This window comes from Sciurus carolinensis, chromosome 7, assembly GCF_902686445.1.
Source record: "Sciurus carolinensis chromosome 7, mSciCar1.2, whole genome shotgun sequence".
NCBI classification, from domain to species: Eukaryota; Metazoa; Chordata; class Mammalia; order Rodentia; family Sciuridae; genus Sciurus; species Sciurus carolinensis.
The window spans coordinates 137,729,707-137,749,022 of record NC_062219.1 but is presented as its reverse complement, the minus strand read 5'-3'; the positions used below and the strand labels follow the sequence as shown (position 1 = coordinate 137,749,022).

The 19,316-nt window shown below is 39.8% G+C and overlaps 1 protein-coding gene across 2 annotated transcripts in view; it reads left to right on the top strand.

Annotated features, from left to right (window-relative positions):
- Nucleotides 1–19,316, top strand: part of F13a1 (coagulation factor XIII A chain) — a 176,579-nt gene that overhangs the window by 46,520 nt on the left and 110,743 nt on the right. For both annotated transcript variants that reach the window (XM_047559683.1, XM_047559684.1), the window contains exon 4: nucleotides 7,610–7,861. In XM_047559683.1, coding sequence (XP_047415639.1) covers nucleotides 7,610–7,861 — 252 coding nt within the window. The remainder of the gene's footprint in view (nucleotides 1–7,609; nucleotides 7,862–19,316) is intronic.

Below are 19,316 nucleotides of genomic sequence, written 5' to 3'. Positions count from 1 at the left end.
AAATTAATAGGAAAAATATTTAAGGAGTAACGAAGGAGCAAAGATTTTGCTTGGCCTTTTCTGTTGATTAATTGAAGCTCACATGGCCAAAATTTTACTATTACCAAGTATAACATATCAAAACAGAATTACAGATGGCATGCCCAAGAGATGAGGCAAATGTGTGTGTCTTGAGGTACCAACTTCTTCCTTCAGGAATCAGCGATTGACAGGTGAGTCTTCCGTCACTGGTACCCACCCCCCTTGAGGCTGAGTAGAACATCCTTGATGTTCTTCCAAGTTCCAGTAACAAGCAAGCTGGCATTGGAGCCGTACTATTACCAACAATATTCAACCATACTGACCACACTCTATGATAATCAATGACCTTCCCAAGATGGCCTGGGTCCTAATCACCACCTAGGATATGATATTTTTAATGTCAATTAGTCCAAAGTGACAAAATAATTCATTTTTAAAAAGATAATAAATCCCTCCATTGGGTAGTACCTTTGCAGAGTTTTACAGGCAATGGGTTCTCCAGACTGTGAAATAAATGATTGAAAGCAAATTCTTCCCAAGGTTACATAGGACTGACCACATCAGGCCCGCAGATTGATTTTTCTTGTCTACTATCCCATGAATGACACAAATATGAAGAAGCCACCACAAAGCTCAAGATCAGTTAGCCACCGTTAGAAAAGAACAACATCTTAAAAATTTTAAATATTCTCATCCCCTTCTTCCAGTCCCACACTGGTGGTGGGGGCAGTGCTGACATTAAGGTGGATGACCTCTGTATTCTCAGATTTAAGTGTCAGTAGAGTGAGTCCCTCACTAAAAGGACAAAGAGGCATCTGAATATAGGTGTGTGGTTCAAGCAAAATTTGCCTTCAAAAAGTAGTTTTCTGGCCTTAAAAATAGTGAACAAATTAAAACCAGCATTTGCACTAAGAGCGTATGTTAATTTCTAGATCACTTGAGGATATGGTAGCAATTGTAAGTGTGAAAGAATGCAGTCAGTAATTATCATCTCTTTTCATGTTTAGTAGTCCAGTTGCAAAGACTACATTGCTAGAAACAAAACGAGAATCCTTTCTGAGACATTACATTTTCTGCTTTTCTTTTTTCTTGCTCTAATTGTTCTTCAATAGCAAAGTTGCACAATTTGGGGGAAAAAAAGGTCTTTCCAGGCATTATTTACTTTTAACAAACACACACACAGTGGTTGCCTATGTAGGGCCGTGCTCCACATTCAGATTGGGCTTGGATTAGCTGATGGGCAGCCATGGATGTTGACGAATGAGAGTTGCAAGTGCGGTCTGATCGTGATCTCTAAAACACGCTAGCTCCTGGGGGTAAGAAGGGCTATTTAGCAAAATGAAATACTACTCTGTCACAACTTCCTCACTCACAATTCAATCATGGAAAATTCTTCCCCAGTGCTTGACAGCCCTGAAATCATTACACTCAGAATTAAACATGGTGTAACGGATCCACCAACAAGACCCCGAGGTGCTATTGACATGTCGGATCTCACATTAATAATCAGCTTTTCCAAACAGTGAATATGAAAAGGTCTGCAAATAGGGGTTCCTTTTTCTCCCTTTGGGATTCATGGAGATGTTCTTGATTTGCTTCCCTATTCTGATTGTGTCCACATGGTCTCACCATATTGACAGCGTTGTTCAATCTTCTCCTTCTGTCCTTCAGTGACTGATAATACTTTAGAAATCTTCCAGTTCGCCTCTACCTTAGCCTGGAGACCTGTACACAAGTTGCTATCTGCAGGTCTGTTCTCATTGCCCATTCACTTACCACTTCCATACTTCTGACCTGGACATCCATTTGCTCACGGAGAATCTTCTCACTGTCCTTTGTCTCATATTTCTTCAGATTTCCAACTTTTATCTTCTGGTGGCTTCCTGCATTTTCTCTATTTCCTTCCAGTATCCACCGCCTGACCCCATGAAGGCAGACTGTGGTCCAATCCCTGTCTCTAGCTCTGCTCAGTTATGTGACATCATGCATGTGACACCCTCACTGAGCCTCAGTTTCCCGTCTAAAATTTCTCACTGAGTTTGCATTAGGACCCCAAGAGGCAACCCTTCATTCTTGTCAATCTTGGCACTAACAAGAATTTTTAGGGTCTCAAGTTTGAGCATTTCAACTGTGAATAGTAAAAATCTATAAGGATTCCTCCTCAAGAGTCTCTGAGATTGTGAGGAATTTAACTGTAAGAAAACGAAATGTTGTCTTAATAATGATGCAGGTGTTTGTTGTTAGTTTAGTAATATATTTCTCTTTAGAAAGAAAAACTAAGTTTTGGTATTTTGTTGTTAGACCCAAGTTTTACACAGTAGGTATCTATAATAAATCATCCTTTAAATAAATAAAATAGAATATCCTCTAAGGCAGAGGTAGAAAAACTTACACTGTAAGGTTCAGATAGTAAATATTTTAGGCCATGCAGACCATATGTCCTCCGTCACAATTACTCGAATCTGCTATTATAGCACAGTACTACACAAACAAATGAATGTAACTGCGTTCCAATAAAACTTTACTTATACAACAGTCTAGCAAGCTACAACTGGTCTCTGGGTCGTAGTTTGCTGAGCTCTCCTCTAAGGAATGATTGATGATTAAGGTGATCATGGATGACTCAAAAAATTGAAATTACAATTGGATGACAGGTTCCAGGTGACTCTTCCATGGTGATTCTGGAATAACTTAGGCTTTTTAAGATAATATTGAATGACATTATCTTATTCTCTTCTCTTTCTTTCTTTGTTCTTTTTTCTTATTCCTCTCTCTCTCTCTCTCTTTCTTTCTTTCCTATACAACTTTCTTACCTAACAGAGAAATCAGTCAACCCAAGATTTTATTTATTTATTCATTCATTTATTTATTGGGGAAGGGTATTGGGGCTTTAACCCAGGGGCACTTTTTCACTGAGTCACATGCCTAGTCCTTTTTATTTTGAGACGGGGTTTAAGTTGCTTAGGGCCTCACTAAGTTGCTGAGGCTGACTTAGCCTCCCTCCTCAGCCTCCCGAGTTGCTGGGATTAAGGCATGCATCACCAGCTCAAGATTTTTGAATCTGAGATAAACTGGTCTTTGAAAGTAGATTTAGTTTCCACAGTCTGTTGGCAGTCAATGCACCCACCCTGGCTTCCCACAGCTGGTGCAGAGAAAAGATGAGTGAGAGGAATCAGAAAGCCTAAGAGAAATGGGGAAGGAATAATCATGTCCCTTTACTAGGTGCTCCCATCAAATATCACCACTTTCATCTCCATTTGACAGAGTGGATGGAGTTTTAGTTGACAGAAGAAGAATGCTTTGCCCAATGTCACCTCTAAGTGCTAGAAGGTTGAATTGCTTTCCCACTGCTCAGAATACTTCTCTCAACAAGAGTAGCCAGTTTTCCCTGAGACACACATTTCTTCAGTTTCAGAACCAGAGGGGGAAATGTTATTCTTCCTCCTGCCTTTACTTTCCAGTAACTGCTAAGTTTAAAACACAAACAACAGATGCCCCTAGTTAGCACTTGCTATAGACCAGGCATAAAGCTTTCATTATGAAATTTATTTTCTTTCCCTTTCTGGAAGTAAACTGCAAAGAGTTAAGGAAGTAGAAGTTCAGACAATTAAGTGATTTGCCCCAAGCTGCACCAAGAGTTAACTGTGGTGGTGGTAGAAGGTTGACATGGTTCTCACCAACTCCAAAACATTTTCAACACAAATGACAGTCTTAGAGCTTAGTAGTTAAACTTCCAGACCCTCAAGTCAGACAGTCTGCGTTCCAATGTTCCACTCCATACCAATTGCACCATCTGCAACAAATTTTTAAATGATTCCTTGTCTTAGTTTCTTGTTTTTTTCCCTGTGGACTGTAAGCCGTCATGGACATGTTGGTCTGTTTTGCTCCTGTTGTATCCTTAGAACTTAGAATAATATCTAGCAGATAATAGAAAATATCACTGCATAAATTAAAAATGTTCAAACCAGTCTTTCAGTTGCATTATAACTGGATTCAATGACAGTATGTGTTTTGTTTCACTATTTTGGTGTAACATGAATTTCACAGGTAAAATTTAGTGTGAGTCTTTGAAGTCATGATTCGACAGGTTGAGCATCTTTTTATATTCTTTACTTATTCTTACTAGTTATCCATGATAGTAGAATTTTTTTTGACATATTATACATATGTGGAGTACAACTTTAATGTAAAAATCCAAAATGCTCCCAGATCCAAAATTCTCCAAATGCCAAATCTATTTAAGAACTGATATGAGACCACAGGTAGAAAATTTTATACCATGAAACTTTGTTGCATGCAAAAATATATTAAAAATATTGCATAGAATTACCTTTAGTCTGTGTGTTTACAGTAGGTAGGTAGGAAACGTAAATGAGTTTTGTGCTAGACTTGGGTTCCATCTCTAATCTATCTTTGTGTATATGCAAAATTAAGCAACAATAACAACAACAAACAAAACCTGATTGGAAGCATTTCAGATAAGGTATAATCAAACTGTACAGAAAACCAGTAATTGTGTCTGTTCTTTCAATATTCTCAAATAAAGTGAATGTGAGGACAGAGATGAAGCTCAGGTTGAGCACATCTCAAGTACAAAGAGTATTTTCAGGTACAGTCTCCTAGTTCTTTGCTATGCTTAAACTTCCTTTCATTTTGTATTTTTTAAGAAAATCGAAGTGTGTCATTATTAGATTTCATATTTTAAAGTTGATTTTCACTAAACTTGTGTCATTTTTTTTTTAATATCGTACACTCCAAATCCAAATCGGTGTGTAGAGGCATCAGCTGCTGGGAGCACCACAGTAATTGAATTATGGGTCCCATTGATCTGACAAGATTGCTGTAATGTTTACACTTCAACAGTGAGGGGGGCTCCAGGGAGCAACAGGGCCTCTGGGGAAAAGATCAACCACGTGCCTGCGTCTGAGCATACACAAAGAGGAGGATAAACTGGAAAAGGGTGGAAAGAGTTGCCTTTGGAATAAACATGTTCTGGTAGGTGGGTTTATGTAGGGACTTCTTGGAGGCTGAGCCCCATCTATCCCCAAGAGCACTTCTTGGATCCTGTGGTACCATGGCAAAAATCATCAGATTTATGATGGGTATCTGTGAAATTCATTCTAAGTGGTGAATAACTGCTACCCCTAACACATAGCAAAGCACTGGGGTTATAATCTTTCTCCCTGGTTTGTACTGTATAAATCATTGTTTTCATTAAAATTAATCATCCTTACAGAATTGCACCATAGTAACTTATATGACTACCTCCTAAGAATTCGCTTCCTGTGACAATATGCCTACCGAAGAATCCCTTAAAGACCTCAATAATGAGTACTAAAATGAAGTATTATTTATTTGTGGAGTGCTATGTAGGTGTTATGTAAAACAATTGAAAGCAAGTAAGTTTGCTCTTGAAGTTTCTGCTTACAACCAAAATAATTTGCAGACTTGTCTGATTTGTATCTTTTTCCAAGGGGATTTAATCTATTACATTTTGAAAAAGTTTGCTAATGAAAGATTTGCTCCATTTTAAAATAGCAATGGATTTGACCATTCCTGCAAATGAGGCTGCAAATGAAACTATAAGCTAATGAGTCAAAAAGTGCTGTGAGGTTGACTTTCTATACACAGTTCAGAAAAACCATTGATAAAATTGAATTTTAAGATTAAGACAATGAGGGCTGGGGTTGTAGAGTGCTTGCCCAGCAGGTGTGAGGAACTGGGTTCAGTTCTCACATATAAATAAATAAAATAAAGGTCCATTGACAACTTAAAAAAAAATTAAAAAATAAACCCTTTCTTTAAAAAAAAGATTAAAACCATGAACTAAGAATTCCAAAATGGCGGCAAAGATTGACTTTGAGATAGCTTATATGTAAAATAGGATGATCCTGGAAGTATGATGAAATGACCTGATGTTTAATCTTTTATTGAAATAACAGCTAAAAATTTATATTATGTTATGTTTGTGAAATTACATGCAAAGCATTTGCATTGTTATTTTACTTTGCCTTTCTGTGAGGTGGGTAGTGTTATTGTCCTTATTTACTGAAGAACATAAAGAGAAGAAAATGGGGATTTGTAATGGTCAATTAATTTTCCAGAAGTTGCAAGGGTAAGAAGTAGTCAAGCTAAGACTGAAACCCAGAAGTCTGCATTTATCAGAAGTCTGAAATCTTAACCTTTGCCCATGACATAAACCTAAGTCATTAATGCGATTGGAAACCAATATATAAAAATAAGTATAAAAATGGTTACATATGGACAAACTACCAGCATATTCCTATTATAGGCAATATCATAACAAATAAGGAAATTATACTCAGAATGAACAAAAGCTTTATGGGCCCTAAAATACTGTTGTGTCTTAACAGTATTTCTACTAAATAGACAATTGAAACTTTTTAGAGGATAGAATTTCAGGGAATTGATAATCCCAAGGTCCCCTATAACCTTTGGGTTTGCATCCAAATTATTTTTTCTACAACTAGTATGAATCCACTCTCTGACCACTGCGATAGTTTGAGTAAAGCTCATGTCGTGTGTCTCACCACGTGATGCTCTGACCCATCTCAGGTCTCTGACAGTAAGAAGGCCTTGACCTTAGACCAGAACGGTGGGCCACACTAACCTCTTTTCTTTGTAAATCAGCGAGTCCGTGGTATTGTATTATTAAGCAACAGAAAATTGACTAAGACACCAAAAAAGTCTCAAGTCTCTTTGTCCTTTTCTAAATAGATATAATAAATCTGAGATTCAAAGAAATTAAGAAAACTAGCTACTATTGTTAGGGAACAGATGGATGAGGACCATGGGGACATGGGGTTAAAAGAATAATTCTGTAAAATGGGCTCATTGTACTGACCCCCACATGCTTTCTTTTATAAGAAGCAATTTAGCTGCAGCCCTGCCTCAGTGGACAGGAAATGTCACATTCCTTGGCAAACAACCTGTTAAGTGCAGGAGAGATGCAGGTCCAAGACAATGGGCATGGGAGGAACCCAGGGGACTTTTGTGACCAGATCCTGAAACTCTGGGAGATGAGGATAGCTCCTCCTAACCATAAAATCTGTAAGAACGTGTGGTTAAGAACTCAATGAGAACCGGTCAGCATGACTAGAGTTGTCATGTGAGTGGGGACTTGAAAGTCTGTTTCATCTTGTTGTCAGTCAAGAGAGGGGAACCTGGGCAGGACTCTCTGGAAACTTCTCTGGGATCCCCAATAAAACTGAAGCGCAGGCGAGGCACACTGTCCCTCTCCTCTCTGAGAGGACCCAGGCTCTCCCTTGAGAGTGTCCCTTTCAATTTTCCTATCTCTTCAATAAACTCACTCCTGTCACTCTGAGCGCCTTGTCTGCAATCTTCCTGACTTGGTCGCAGAATCAGGGTTTGAAGGGAGTCTTCTTGCTGCCTCAGTTTCTCGGAAGGCCCCAGCCCTGTGACACCATCATGCTTGTTGGTAGCAGAAATGAAATTCAAACCTAAGCTTCACCATTTCAAGCCCTAATGGAGCGTTTCCCTCCTTGAGCCCCGAAGTGAGAACATGGTTTGTGAACTCGGCTCCACACTCCTTCTTGTCTTCTCGCAGGTCGTTACCCTCAGGAGAACAAGGGGACCTACATCCCAGTGCCTGTCGTGTCAGAGCTGCAGAAAGGAAAGTGGGGAGCCAAGGTCATCATGAACGAGGACAGGTCTGTCCGGCTGTCCATCCAGTCCTCCCCCGAGTGCATTGTGGGTAAATTCCGCATGTACGTGGCTATCTGGACCCCCTATGGCATACTGCGAACCCGCAGAAACCCGGAGACCGACACGTACATGCTTTTCAATCCTTGGTGCGAAGGTAAGAAGCAAATGTTTCTTTTTCTTATTAAAAAAAAAAAAAAAAAAAAAAAAGTCACATATTTCCAATGGATCTTCTTTGGGGAGGTTGCAGAATTATTCTAGAGGACATGTCCCTTTCCTACATACACTGTTGTTCATGTTTAAAAGAGAAAGACTAAACTTGTTCTCCGTATTCGTGAGAATGGAAACTGTATTAAAGGTATTGCTGCTGACACATTTATTCTAAGAATTAATTGAAAACTGCTTAACGTTGCAGAGTTCATTGTGGAGCGATATGTCAATGATACAACGTACAGTTAGTTGTACTTGACCTCTGGATACTATTTCTGTAAATGAAATGGCTTATTAAACTTGACTTTCAAAACTAGTAGAATCCATGACTTTGTCTTCAAAACGTAGAATGAAAGTCAACCATGTCCATAGTGGAACTAACTTCTTCATCTCCCGAATTCAACAACAGAAAGTCTAGGGGATCCCACAAACTCATTCATATGCACAGTGGGTACACATTTTGCAAATCATAACCCTGTAGGTACAAACATGTAGCTGTATTTTAATATACTTCTATTCAATCTCTAATGCTATTTTGATTCTTCCTTACTGTCTGCTGCAGAAGCTTAAACTAGTTACATTCAAATAAACTCCATCAAATTCAACAGTTTCTCTAACAATTCAATTTAAAGCCCAAGTCACACACAGGATGCTCTCCCCTGCCCCATCTCTGCCCTCCCATGCCTCCCTGCTGCTCCCACACCTGGTGTGGGGCTGACAGAGCAGATGTGACATCGATGGGGAAGGTCTACTTTTAAATCTTCAGCAATAAGGAAATGAAACAAATCTTAGAGCAGGAGACTTTTTATAACATCCTACCTTATATGCATTGGGCTCCAATATTTTCCAAAAAGGAGTAATATTATTGCTGATTTGGGGTTTTAATTTTTTTTTTTTAATTTTTATTTGTTCTTTTCAGATATACAGGACAGTAGAATGTATTTTGGCCATTATACATACATGGAGTATGACTTATTCTAATTAGGATCCTATTCTTATGGTTGTACATGATACAGAGTAACCCTGGTCATGTATTCAAATACAAGGCTAGGAAGTTATGTCTCATTAATTCTACTGTCTTACCTATACCCCTCTTTCTCTTCAGTCCCTTTGTCTAATCCAATGGACTTCTGTTCTTCCCCTCCCCACCCTTCCTTGTTGTGGATTGGTATTCACATGTTAGAGAGAACATTCAGCCTTTGGCTTTGGGGGGCTGGCTTATTTCATTTAGCATGATATTCTCCTTGTTTGAGAAAGTTTCATTTGGATCAAGATTGATCTGAATTAGGTATAGATTAGCGGGCAATGTTTTCTACTGATGTAGAACATAAACCCAATCCTACTGCCCTATGAATGAGCTATTCTGATAGTGTTGCAAGATGGCATTGAGCTAACCCTATACCCCGACTCATCCACCCTCACCATCTTCTACGCAGAACTCCAGTCTGTGTATAAGACTGATACTCAAAACTGATGCTAGCTGGATATATTATCTGGGCCATGTAATGTTCAAAGGTGAACTCCTATTTTTATTAATGGTATCAACCAGGTACAAGGCATTTTGCAGATGATTGGTACTATTTACACAGAAGGGGAGTAGATTTGTGTGAATCTGAAGAGGAGAACCAGACAGTGTATTTGGGAGTTATCTGCATCTAGTAAGAAAACATAGATAAAGGAAGAAAAGAGAGATAATATCAAGCCCTCAGGAACACCAGCATTCAGGAGTCCAGGACAGGAATTGGCAATGATGAGAAAGACAACTTATTCCAAGAAAATTGTATTTTAAGAATCCATACTTATGAAATAAATAACTTAGGAGTTTTTATTGACTTGGTTTGCATCACAAAAAAGTAAGTCACTGCCTTCATGTCCAACACTCGAGGGTATTTAAGGAAAGATGTGATTTATCACAAACTTTAGTTTTTTTACAGCTTTTCTGGAATACATCATTTATGTAAAGTGGGATTTGAGTCTATATGCTTTTCAACTTATGTGGCCACTCCTCTTGAGATGAAAGCCTTAGTCATGTTGCTTGATATATTAATTTTACAGGAAGACCATTCAGGAGTGATATAGTTTAATATTCTTCAATTATCTAATAACTGCTTTGGGTCAGGTGCACTGGCACACACCTGTAATCCCAGAGGCTCAGGAGGCTGAGGCAGGAGGATTGCAGGTTCAAAGCCAGCCTCAGCAACTTAGCAAGACTCTAAGCAACTTAGTGAGACCCTATCTCAAAATAAAATATAACAGAAGTTCTGGGGATTTGGCTCAGGTTCAGTGGCAACCCTATCTTCAATCCCTGATACAAAAACAAAAACAAAAACAAAAAAAAAAGTAATGGTTTGACCTTGACCTTCAGTCATATCCATGGTAGGCAGCTTCCAGAAACTTTCTATTCAGAAAGTTGCATTGACCCAGAGGTAATTTGGTCCCTGCCCTAGAGGTTGTATTACAGTAGAGGGACCTCCCTTGGTATTTCTGTGCAGAGAAAGGATTGGAGGAAGGTGAGACTTATACCAAAGAGAACAATTTGGAAGCTGTGGTTCAAGACCAAGACTATGATAAGACTGGGCTATGGTGGTGGCAGTGAAGATGGGAAGGGGATGAACTGGACTTGGAACAGAAATTACAGAGGAATTAAAGATGAAAGGTAAAGAGAGATGAGTTGATAATAACTTCAGATGTCTGGTTTGGCCAACTGATTTGACAGTAGAGCCATTTTCAGAGCTAGGAAGACTCAGGGGGAATTGAGAGAATCATCTAGGCATGAAACTAAAATTGGAAAATGTTAACTTCAGTGGTATTAATGGGACATACAAGTGAAGATGCCAAATAGGGTTGAATAAGTGAATGTAGAAGTCCAAGGAGATCGCTGAGCTAGTCATGCAAATATGGGCACCATCATGATCAAGAATAACCAAAAATGGACTCAGTATCACGGGCTATGAGAGCCAAGACAGAGGAGAAGTCAGCAAAGGAAGTTGAGAAGGAAGAGTCAGTGAGGTACAAGGAAATCAAAAGACCGCAGAGCAGATTTATCAACTGATTGAAGCAGATAGCGATTACCTGTCAAATGCCGCTGTTTGGTTGAATAGAATAAGAAAAGAAAGTGGACATATTTTGTGGAAATATGGGTGTCACTGGCAATCTTGAAAGGAACGTTCCTCTGACTCAGTGAGACAGAGCTGGGCATGGACCGCAGCATAAATGGGAGTGAGAAGGTGTGATGGAGGTATCACCACCTCCTTCATGAAGACCTTCTGCACAGCCTCAGTGTTGAGGTGAAGGTCAAAGAAGAATGTTTTAAAGACAGGAGAGAGTTAAATGTGATTTTATGATGATGGAAGGAAAGAGTTTACTGGTCAGAGAGATGCAGTGGTTCGCAGCCTTGGCTGCACATCAGGATCACCTGGGGAACTTTAAGACCTACTTCTGCCTCAGTCCTCCTGCCACATGCTGACGTAGTGACATACTTGGTCTGAAGCACAGCCTGGGCTTCTGGGATTTTCAAAAACTCTTCAGGTGATGGTTGAGGTCAAGACTGAAAAACACTGCTTTCAGAAGTGAGTTCCTGGAGCAGACGGCATTCGGGAACAGGTGAAGAGGTGGTCCCTCCACCCTTCCTTAAGGAAGGGGCACAGTAGGAGAGGGCGAAGATTTCCTAAGTTCAGTGGAGGAAGCCTGAGGTGGCTGCCCTTTTGTGATTCTCTTTCTCTCAGTGAAGGGTAAAGCCAAGTCATTTCTTGAGAAGAAGCAGCAGAGAGGGAATGCAGGAGACTTGATGGAGAAGAGAGTGGAAGCTGAGCTTATTACAGAAGCACAACCCGTGGGCCTCCCTGCTCCCCAGAACACGGGGAAAATGAACATAATTCCTTGACCTGTGGCAGTCTAAACACTTCTGCAAATTCCTGGGTTATATCTGTCCCTGGGGCTGACCCTGCCTCTAGGAATTCTTTCCCCTCGCTGCTGGAAAAAGCCAGAAAGTCCCCAGTAAGATACTCTATTCTTCTTCACTATCAATGTCATAGGCAACAACCAAACTGTTCCACAAAATACCCAGGAATGGCCAGACCTTAATTGCAATTGGACATGAAGGTAAGAGGTGGGAAGATTTTCTCAGTGGTTCTCAAAGCTGGAGGACACCAGAATCACCTGTAGGATTTGCTAAGACAGATTTCCATGCAGCACCCTTAGATTGAATAGATCTGGACTCAGGCCTGAGAATTTGCATTTCCATCCAGTTCCCTGATGTTACTGGAGCCCCACTTAGAGAATTGCTGGTTACATAATAATCACAAAATAATAATGACAAAACACAGGAGGGTACAATTTACTCCTCTTAAAATTCAATACCTCTTCTTCAAGTTAATCCTGGTCTCTCTCAACCTTACCACTTCTCTCTCTCCATACTGATGTTCCTTATTCTCCAAACTTCACCCTAATTCTCTCCCAGAAGCAATGCAAAAGGGTTCATTGAGCTTCTTTTTTATTATTATTTTTGTTGTTTGGACTCCTTCAGTAATCATGCTTTTGGGGACTACACTTGTTTTAGACAATTCCCTCCAGAAAATGTCTGGTGCCCAGATTTTAAGAAAGAAGTTTTTAATCTCCTTATCTTAATGTATGCTGATATCTCTCAAGGAATATTTATGAAAAGAGAGAAAGAATTCATCTTATTTTACTCCTTGTGTGAATTTCCAGCCTAGCACCCAAAGCATAACCCCAAAGAGAAGGTCTGAGTGATGATCCCCACAAACACAGCCAAACACACCGCTGCCCAGGAATCACCACTATTTTCTGCTTATGCATAACAAGGGACCCATTGAGTAACCGGAAAGTGGTTTGAAGAGGCAGTGGGACCATTGCCCAGGTGGAAAATGTAAAGAAAAGGGAAACAGTTCTCAAAAGTCGTCAACAGAGAGTCAGGAGGAGCAAGATGCTATCAAGGTCCAAGTGGTAGCAGGCACGGGGTTGAAAGTTACGCCAGCACATACGGCACTTACAGATAAAGAATGTTCAGCTCATTCCTGGGGGCCCTTCAGCCTGCTTTGCATTCATAGGCAGTTTATCCTCCTTAATCACTAAATCATTAATGGAGATCAATAGCAATACCACCCTGGTGAGGACAGAGTGGATGCAGGGAGAATTATTGCTTAGTCTTTAAGTTAATAGTGCTCACCAGGCTTCGGGTGCATTCTATGAGGGGACCCTTCTCCAGGGTGTTGGGGACAGAACTGTTCCCACAACGGCAGCAGGAGTGAGTGAGGCGTTTATTGTGAATTCCTCTTGTTCTTCGGACCACCTGGGAGCTCTGAATGTATTTTGTCATTTAAATGTCAAGTGTTTCCATTTGATCGTCTGGAATTACTTCTAGGTAGTGGGTTCTGAAGGATGTAGATTTCTGTTGACTTTGCCTAGCACTCTAGGGGAGACCAGTTATGTTTGAGTGGGTATCAGTTATCTTTATGGGTCTCCCCACCATCTACCTCGTTCAACTTTTTATCCCTAGTATCTAGCACAGTCCCTGGTACATGCTAGATGTTCAATAAATGTTTGCTGCATCAATTCAGTAGCTCTGAGTTCATACTTTCCAAGTTCACCCTACCCTATCCTTCACACTTAAGTGGTAAATCTCAGACCTTACATCTTGAAAAACGTCAAAAACATACAGTGTGTTTGGTGATGTGTTTGTAGATTTCTCAGTTAGCATCTCACATCAAGTTAGGATTTAGTATTTCTAACTTGTTTATTCAGCATAATTTTTTGCATTTTATTTTAAAGAAAGAAATCAATTTTGTTCAGTGTGAAGAAATAAATAAGTTTTCAATATCTTAAATGTTTCTAATAGAGAGTTGAGAAATATGACCAGCTTGCATTTTCTTATTAAATTCATCCTTAGGTTGTTTGATTTGTAATTATATATGGTCTTTTAGACTTTTCAATACAGCATAATTTCCCAGGACTTGTATTCTCAGAGGAAGAATGACCTCTCTTGGAGGCCCTTGAGACCAGGCCAGCAATCATACCCTTACACTGGGGTCCCTCATCCATCAATCCACATATCGATGTGTATCTCCCCCACGACCCTGACAGCACAATTATCCATGCAAAGCACAACAGTATTCCTTATTCATTCACAACTATTAAGAGTCAGTGCTTAATATAGCACCAGGGATATGGCAGGGAGAAAGACAGGCACAATTTTATCCTGATAGAGCTGCTAACAAGGATTTTACAAGTGAGCTACATAAAAATCTAATTACAATTGTAAAAGGTACTAAAATAAATCAGGACACAACAAGAACATAAACCAGAGGCCTCTGACCTAGTTGGGAGCAGGGAAAGAACAGTCAGTAGTTCATCTTTGTACCCTCCCCAGCCTCTAGAAAAGAGCATGTGATCAATAATAATCAAATAGTTAACTGAATTTTATAGCTTATGTAAAAATTTAATCCTTTATTTATTCAAGACTTCTGTTTAATTAAATGATTTAAACAGTAGTCTCTCCTTATCCATAGTTTTGAATGCTGAGGTTTGTTTCCCAAGGTCAACTGAGGTCCAAAAATATTAAATGAAATAATCCAGAAATAAACAATTCTGTAAGTTTTAAGTTGCATGCCATTATGAGCAGCCTGATGAAATTTCACACCAAACAGTTCCATGCTGCCCTGAGCATGAATCCTTACTTTGTCCAGAGTATCCACACTGTATATGCTACCTACATTTGGTTACTTAGTAGTACCTCAGTTATCAATTGACTGTCATTGTATTGCAGTAGTTTGGTTACAGTAACCCTTATTTTATTTAATAATGGTCCCAAAATACCAGAGTAGTGATGCAAAGGAGGTGCTAGGGCATGAAATATGGAAAGACAGGTTAACCCTGGTACTATGTAGTAATGCTGCAGGGCACACAGGAAGAAAATATGGTGCTATCCAAGGTTTAGGCATCCACTGTGGGCCTTGTCCCCCATGGAAAAGAGAGGGATACTGAATCACTTAGAGTCTCATTCATCCTTTTTCTACCAAGTAAGTATCATCCAGTGTGGCACTGCAATCTAAAGGAACCCTAGAAAGCTCACAGTAAATGTTTTTTTCAGACCCAGGATCCAGGTACAAAGCTATTAATAAGATGTTTCTGGAAGGAGTGGGATCAGAAGGGTCTAATGCAGAATCACACTCATCTACTAATTTGTGTGACTTACCATTCTATGTAGAAGTTTTCATACTCTTTGAAGTATGCTCATAGCTTATCCTCTAGCTTGTGTGTTTTGGAAAACATAGCCCTTATCTCATTCAGCCTTGTACAGTGCCTAGCATGGAGTTAGTGCTTGATGAATGTTTGCTGAACTGGACTGATAACCACCAAGAGGCCAGGAATGTATTAGTAAGCTCATATTTCAAGAAAGAAAACAGGCTCAGTGAGGTCACATCAACTTTTCAAGGTCATACAGAAAAGTAGGAAACAAATTGGTACATAAACTTGGGTATCCTGACTCCATCAGAGCAAGCTCTTTTATTCTTAAAACAAAAGTCATTGGTATCTGGCCTCGTGTAGCAAAAGAAATAAGAAATGTATGGCTAGCTGAGCAACTTCTATGGTGATCTATCCACATTGGAAAGTCCTGCCCTCAAAAATAAATAACTAAATAAAAACAAATGAAGACCAGGTTGATAGCTATAAGATCAAACAAAAATTTTCTCTGAAAAAAAAAGAGAAGAAATTAAAGCATGCCAGCCAGGGCACAGGTCCCTTAGAGAATATGTGCTAAGTAAAGAAGTTCTGACATTTTCTTTGTAGAATTGCTTCATGAATAATAGTCTGTCTTCTGAAGATATCTAAACTAAAAAGTCCTTAACCAGCAAAACCAGCAAATTAGCACACCTCGAATAAACTTCTCGGTCTATGTGAACGCTATCATGTCACGTAACGTGCCTGCAAGTCATGCACAGGCTCTGAGCTGTTGGGGAACCGCTTGCCTGTGACTCTTGGACTCATCACATTCTGGAACTAACAGGAACAAAGGCAAGTCCTCTGGAGTGACTGTATCACCATGCCAGGAAGGCAGTGGCTTTGGAACCTTCCAGAACAAAAAGCACACTCTGGAAATGACATTCCTTAATAGGCTCCGGTGTTTCACAACCCTCACAGACAGGAAGTTTTCCCTGATATGCCTACAGCACTCACAGTCTGCTGGAAGTTGCCACCCCTTCTGATTTACGTGGAGGTGGAAAAATCCATCATGATGACACCAAGCTGCAGTTGCATTTGCTCTGCAGGTGAGACCACTCCCTCCAGGAGGGGGTCCAGGCTCCTGACACAGGTCCTCCCTCTTTCCTTGGTGATCCCTGGCTTTTACACAGAGGGGAGGCAAGTGATGCCCAACGCCCTTGCCCTTCTCTAGAAGATGCCACAGTTTGCCTTCGAAGAGGCCGAACCATTAACCAAATGCTGATGTGAGCGGTTCGTCTCTCAGAAATGCACCCCCACGTTGGCCTTCCTGGCACCACAGTTTGATCCCAGAGCTCTTGCTTGCCAGGTATGAGTCTAATGATGTCAGAAACAGGACTTGCTTTAACTTTCAAAGAGCATGTAAATAGCAAAAGGAATTTCTCAGCTCATGCCGTGATGAACGGCCCCCCTTCTCCCAAAGAGGCCCTACAGACACTAAAATCAATAGGCTCGGCATTCATCTTTACGTGTTTGTTATAAATTCTTATTTCTCTAGGTGGGGAAGCCACTGGTAATTTCCAAGGGTGCCCGAAATCAGCCTTATAAGTGAGTCCTAAAATTTTGCAGCCCACAATTTTCTCTTTTTTAACTACCTCACTATTCCCACCAGAGGAACAGTAAAATAAATGAGATCATCATTCTTTACTACTTGCCTCGTGCAAATTGTTAGTCACCCTGGAAAGGGGGTTATTTACCAGGCACTTTGAAGGTCTGCTCTGGTGGAAGTGCTGTTCTGGGGAAGTGGATGGAGACATTGTGTCACCTTCGATGGGGCCCTGTGTAATCTGTTTTCCTCTTGAATTTTATTATAGTGATGGTTGTTTGCCAAATGTTACTTAGAAACCAAAATTCGTCATAGTCCACAGTGATACCACTCCCTTAATCCAAAATTCTCCTCCTGGTCCTCAAGTATTTGAGAAGTAAAGTTCCCAGACTCCCCACACTTGCACACAAGCAAACATACAACACACACACACACACACACAAACACACACACCTACCATGAATAGACCACATTGCTGGGCTTCTAGAACATTGAGTTATTTGTTAGTTTTCCTATTCATTTTACTGAGTGGGAAACCAGTTGTCCTTGGAACTGGCAAAACCCCACTACCTAATCTGAAACCAACCCAGAATTTTAAAACAAACAAAAACAATACCAAAACACCAATAGCAAAAAATCTCCAGAGGCAAATGATTACGTTTTCCTATTTTTATTAGCCTTTCAAACACAGGGAATTTTTTTTTTGGAGTTTCCATAGTGATATAAATTTTTTTTTTTTTACTTTGCTCTGGACAACTATATTTTAAAGTGACAGATCTGAATAAAACCAGGGGAAAGAAAGCACTTTTTTCCACCTTCAATCTTATTTTAAAATCATACATAAATTTAAAATTAAAATTGAGGCTTCCCATTTGGCTTCCTTGCCTCGTTGAGGATTCATGATCATGCCTGCCGGTGTGAGCTAAGATTTAATTCAGCTGCTAGAGGAAAAAGGGTGGCTGAGCATGGAGTCACACTACTCCTTCCTATTCGAACTTTTCAGATTTATGACTTCCCATCAATAATAACCCAAAACCCAAAGGTAAATCCTTCATTTTCTTGGACTTCTCTCTCAGTCTCTAAGCACCTGGCGTCCTCGCCATCTCTCATTCTTGTATCAAGCATTTACTGACTTCCTTCCGTGTAGCCGGTGTGTTGCTACCTCTGTGGTGGGTGCAGGGGATGTGGTGACCTGGTTGGTTCCATGGCCTGAATGAGGGGCAATCCATCAAATTCTGGCTTCACCTCTCACTAGCAGTGTGGCCTTGAGAAAGTCTCTTGACTTGTCTCTGCCTCAGGTCCCTTAGCTATAAAATGGGGACAAAGTAATGGTTTTCTCATAGGAACTTTATAAGCTTTAGTGAAGTAATTTATTTTTATATAACATGTCAGAATTTCTGGTACATGGTAAAGATGAACCACAAGCTTGTTTGATAAATAATGATGAAACAACCATCTCCATGCCATGGGATGAGTGTTACCCCAACATCCTTAGGGAGCTAAGGAACAAGGTTTAATTTGGTCTGTAGTGAGGAAGGTCCAGGAAGACTTAATGAAGGAGGAAAAGTTACATTGATACCATGATGTGTCATAAGCACATTCGTAAAGAAAGAGCAGAGTCCTAGAAGATTTAAAGAAAAATGAATCCATAAAAGTTGGACTTGTTAACATCTTATTAAAAGATTGTCCATTTGTTTACAATAAAAATGAATTTTAAAAAAAGATTGCTTCACTTAAATGCAAATGCATTTCTAAAATAACTTTTTCTAATGATGAAAGTCTTATAAAAAGTAATTAGAAACAATGAAAGCATAAGAAGAACTCAGAGGCACCCACTGTTTTAGTCAGCTTTCCATTACTCTAAAAACCACACCTGAGATCATCACTTTAAAAGGAAGAAAGGTTTATTTGGATCAGTTTCAGAGATTTTAGTCCATGGTCACTGGGCCCTGTTGCTTTGGACCTGTGGTGGCACAGTACATCACGGTGGGAGCCATGGCAGAGAAAACTGTTCACCTCACGGTGACCAGGAAGCAAAGAAGGAGACAGGAAGGGGCTGGGGACCCAATGTCCCTAATACCCCTATGACCTAACTTCCTTCCACTAGGCCCCACCTCTTAAAGGTTCCACCCCTCCCAATAGCAGCACCATGTGGGGGACCAACTCTTAAACACATTGGCCTTTGGGGGACATGTAAAATTCCAAGTATAGCACTGACTGTGAAAATTTTGGTGTATTTCCATCTATTTAGTGTATTCTTGAATCATTTTCATTTTAAATTGACAATTATTTAAATACAGTGTCCTTGTCAAATACATACACATGTAGAAATATATATGATAAAAAGTTAAATTTCCACTTTTACCAACCTTCCAATCCTAGAGAATTCCAAGGCAAAACCAACTTTGTACACATGTTCCAGATACTTTGCTGTGATGTCACATATTAGTGCTCATATATACACCTGAAGTATTTGGATTTTTTAACTGCAAATGAGATTTGGTTATACATGTTGCTCTGTGATTTCTCATACAATACGTCTTAGAACATTTTCTTTATTAATACATACATATTCTTTTGAAATGACTGCTTGGGATGGTTGTATCATAATTAATTTAGC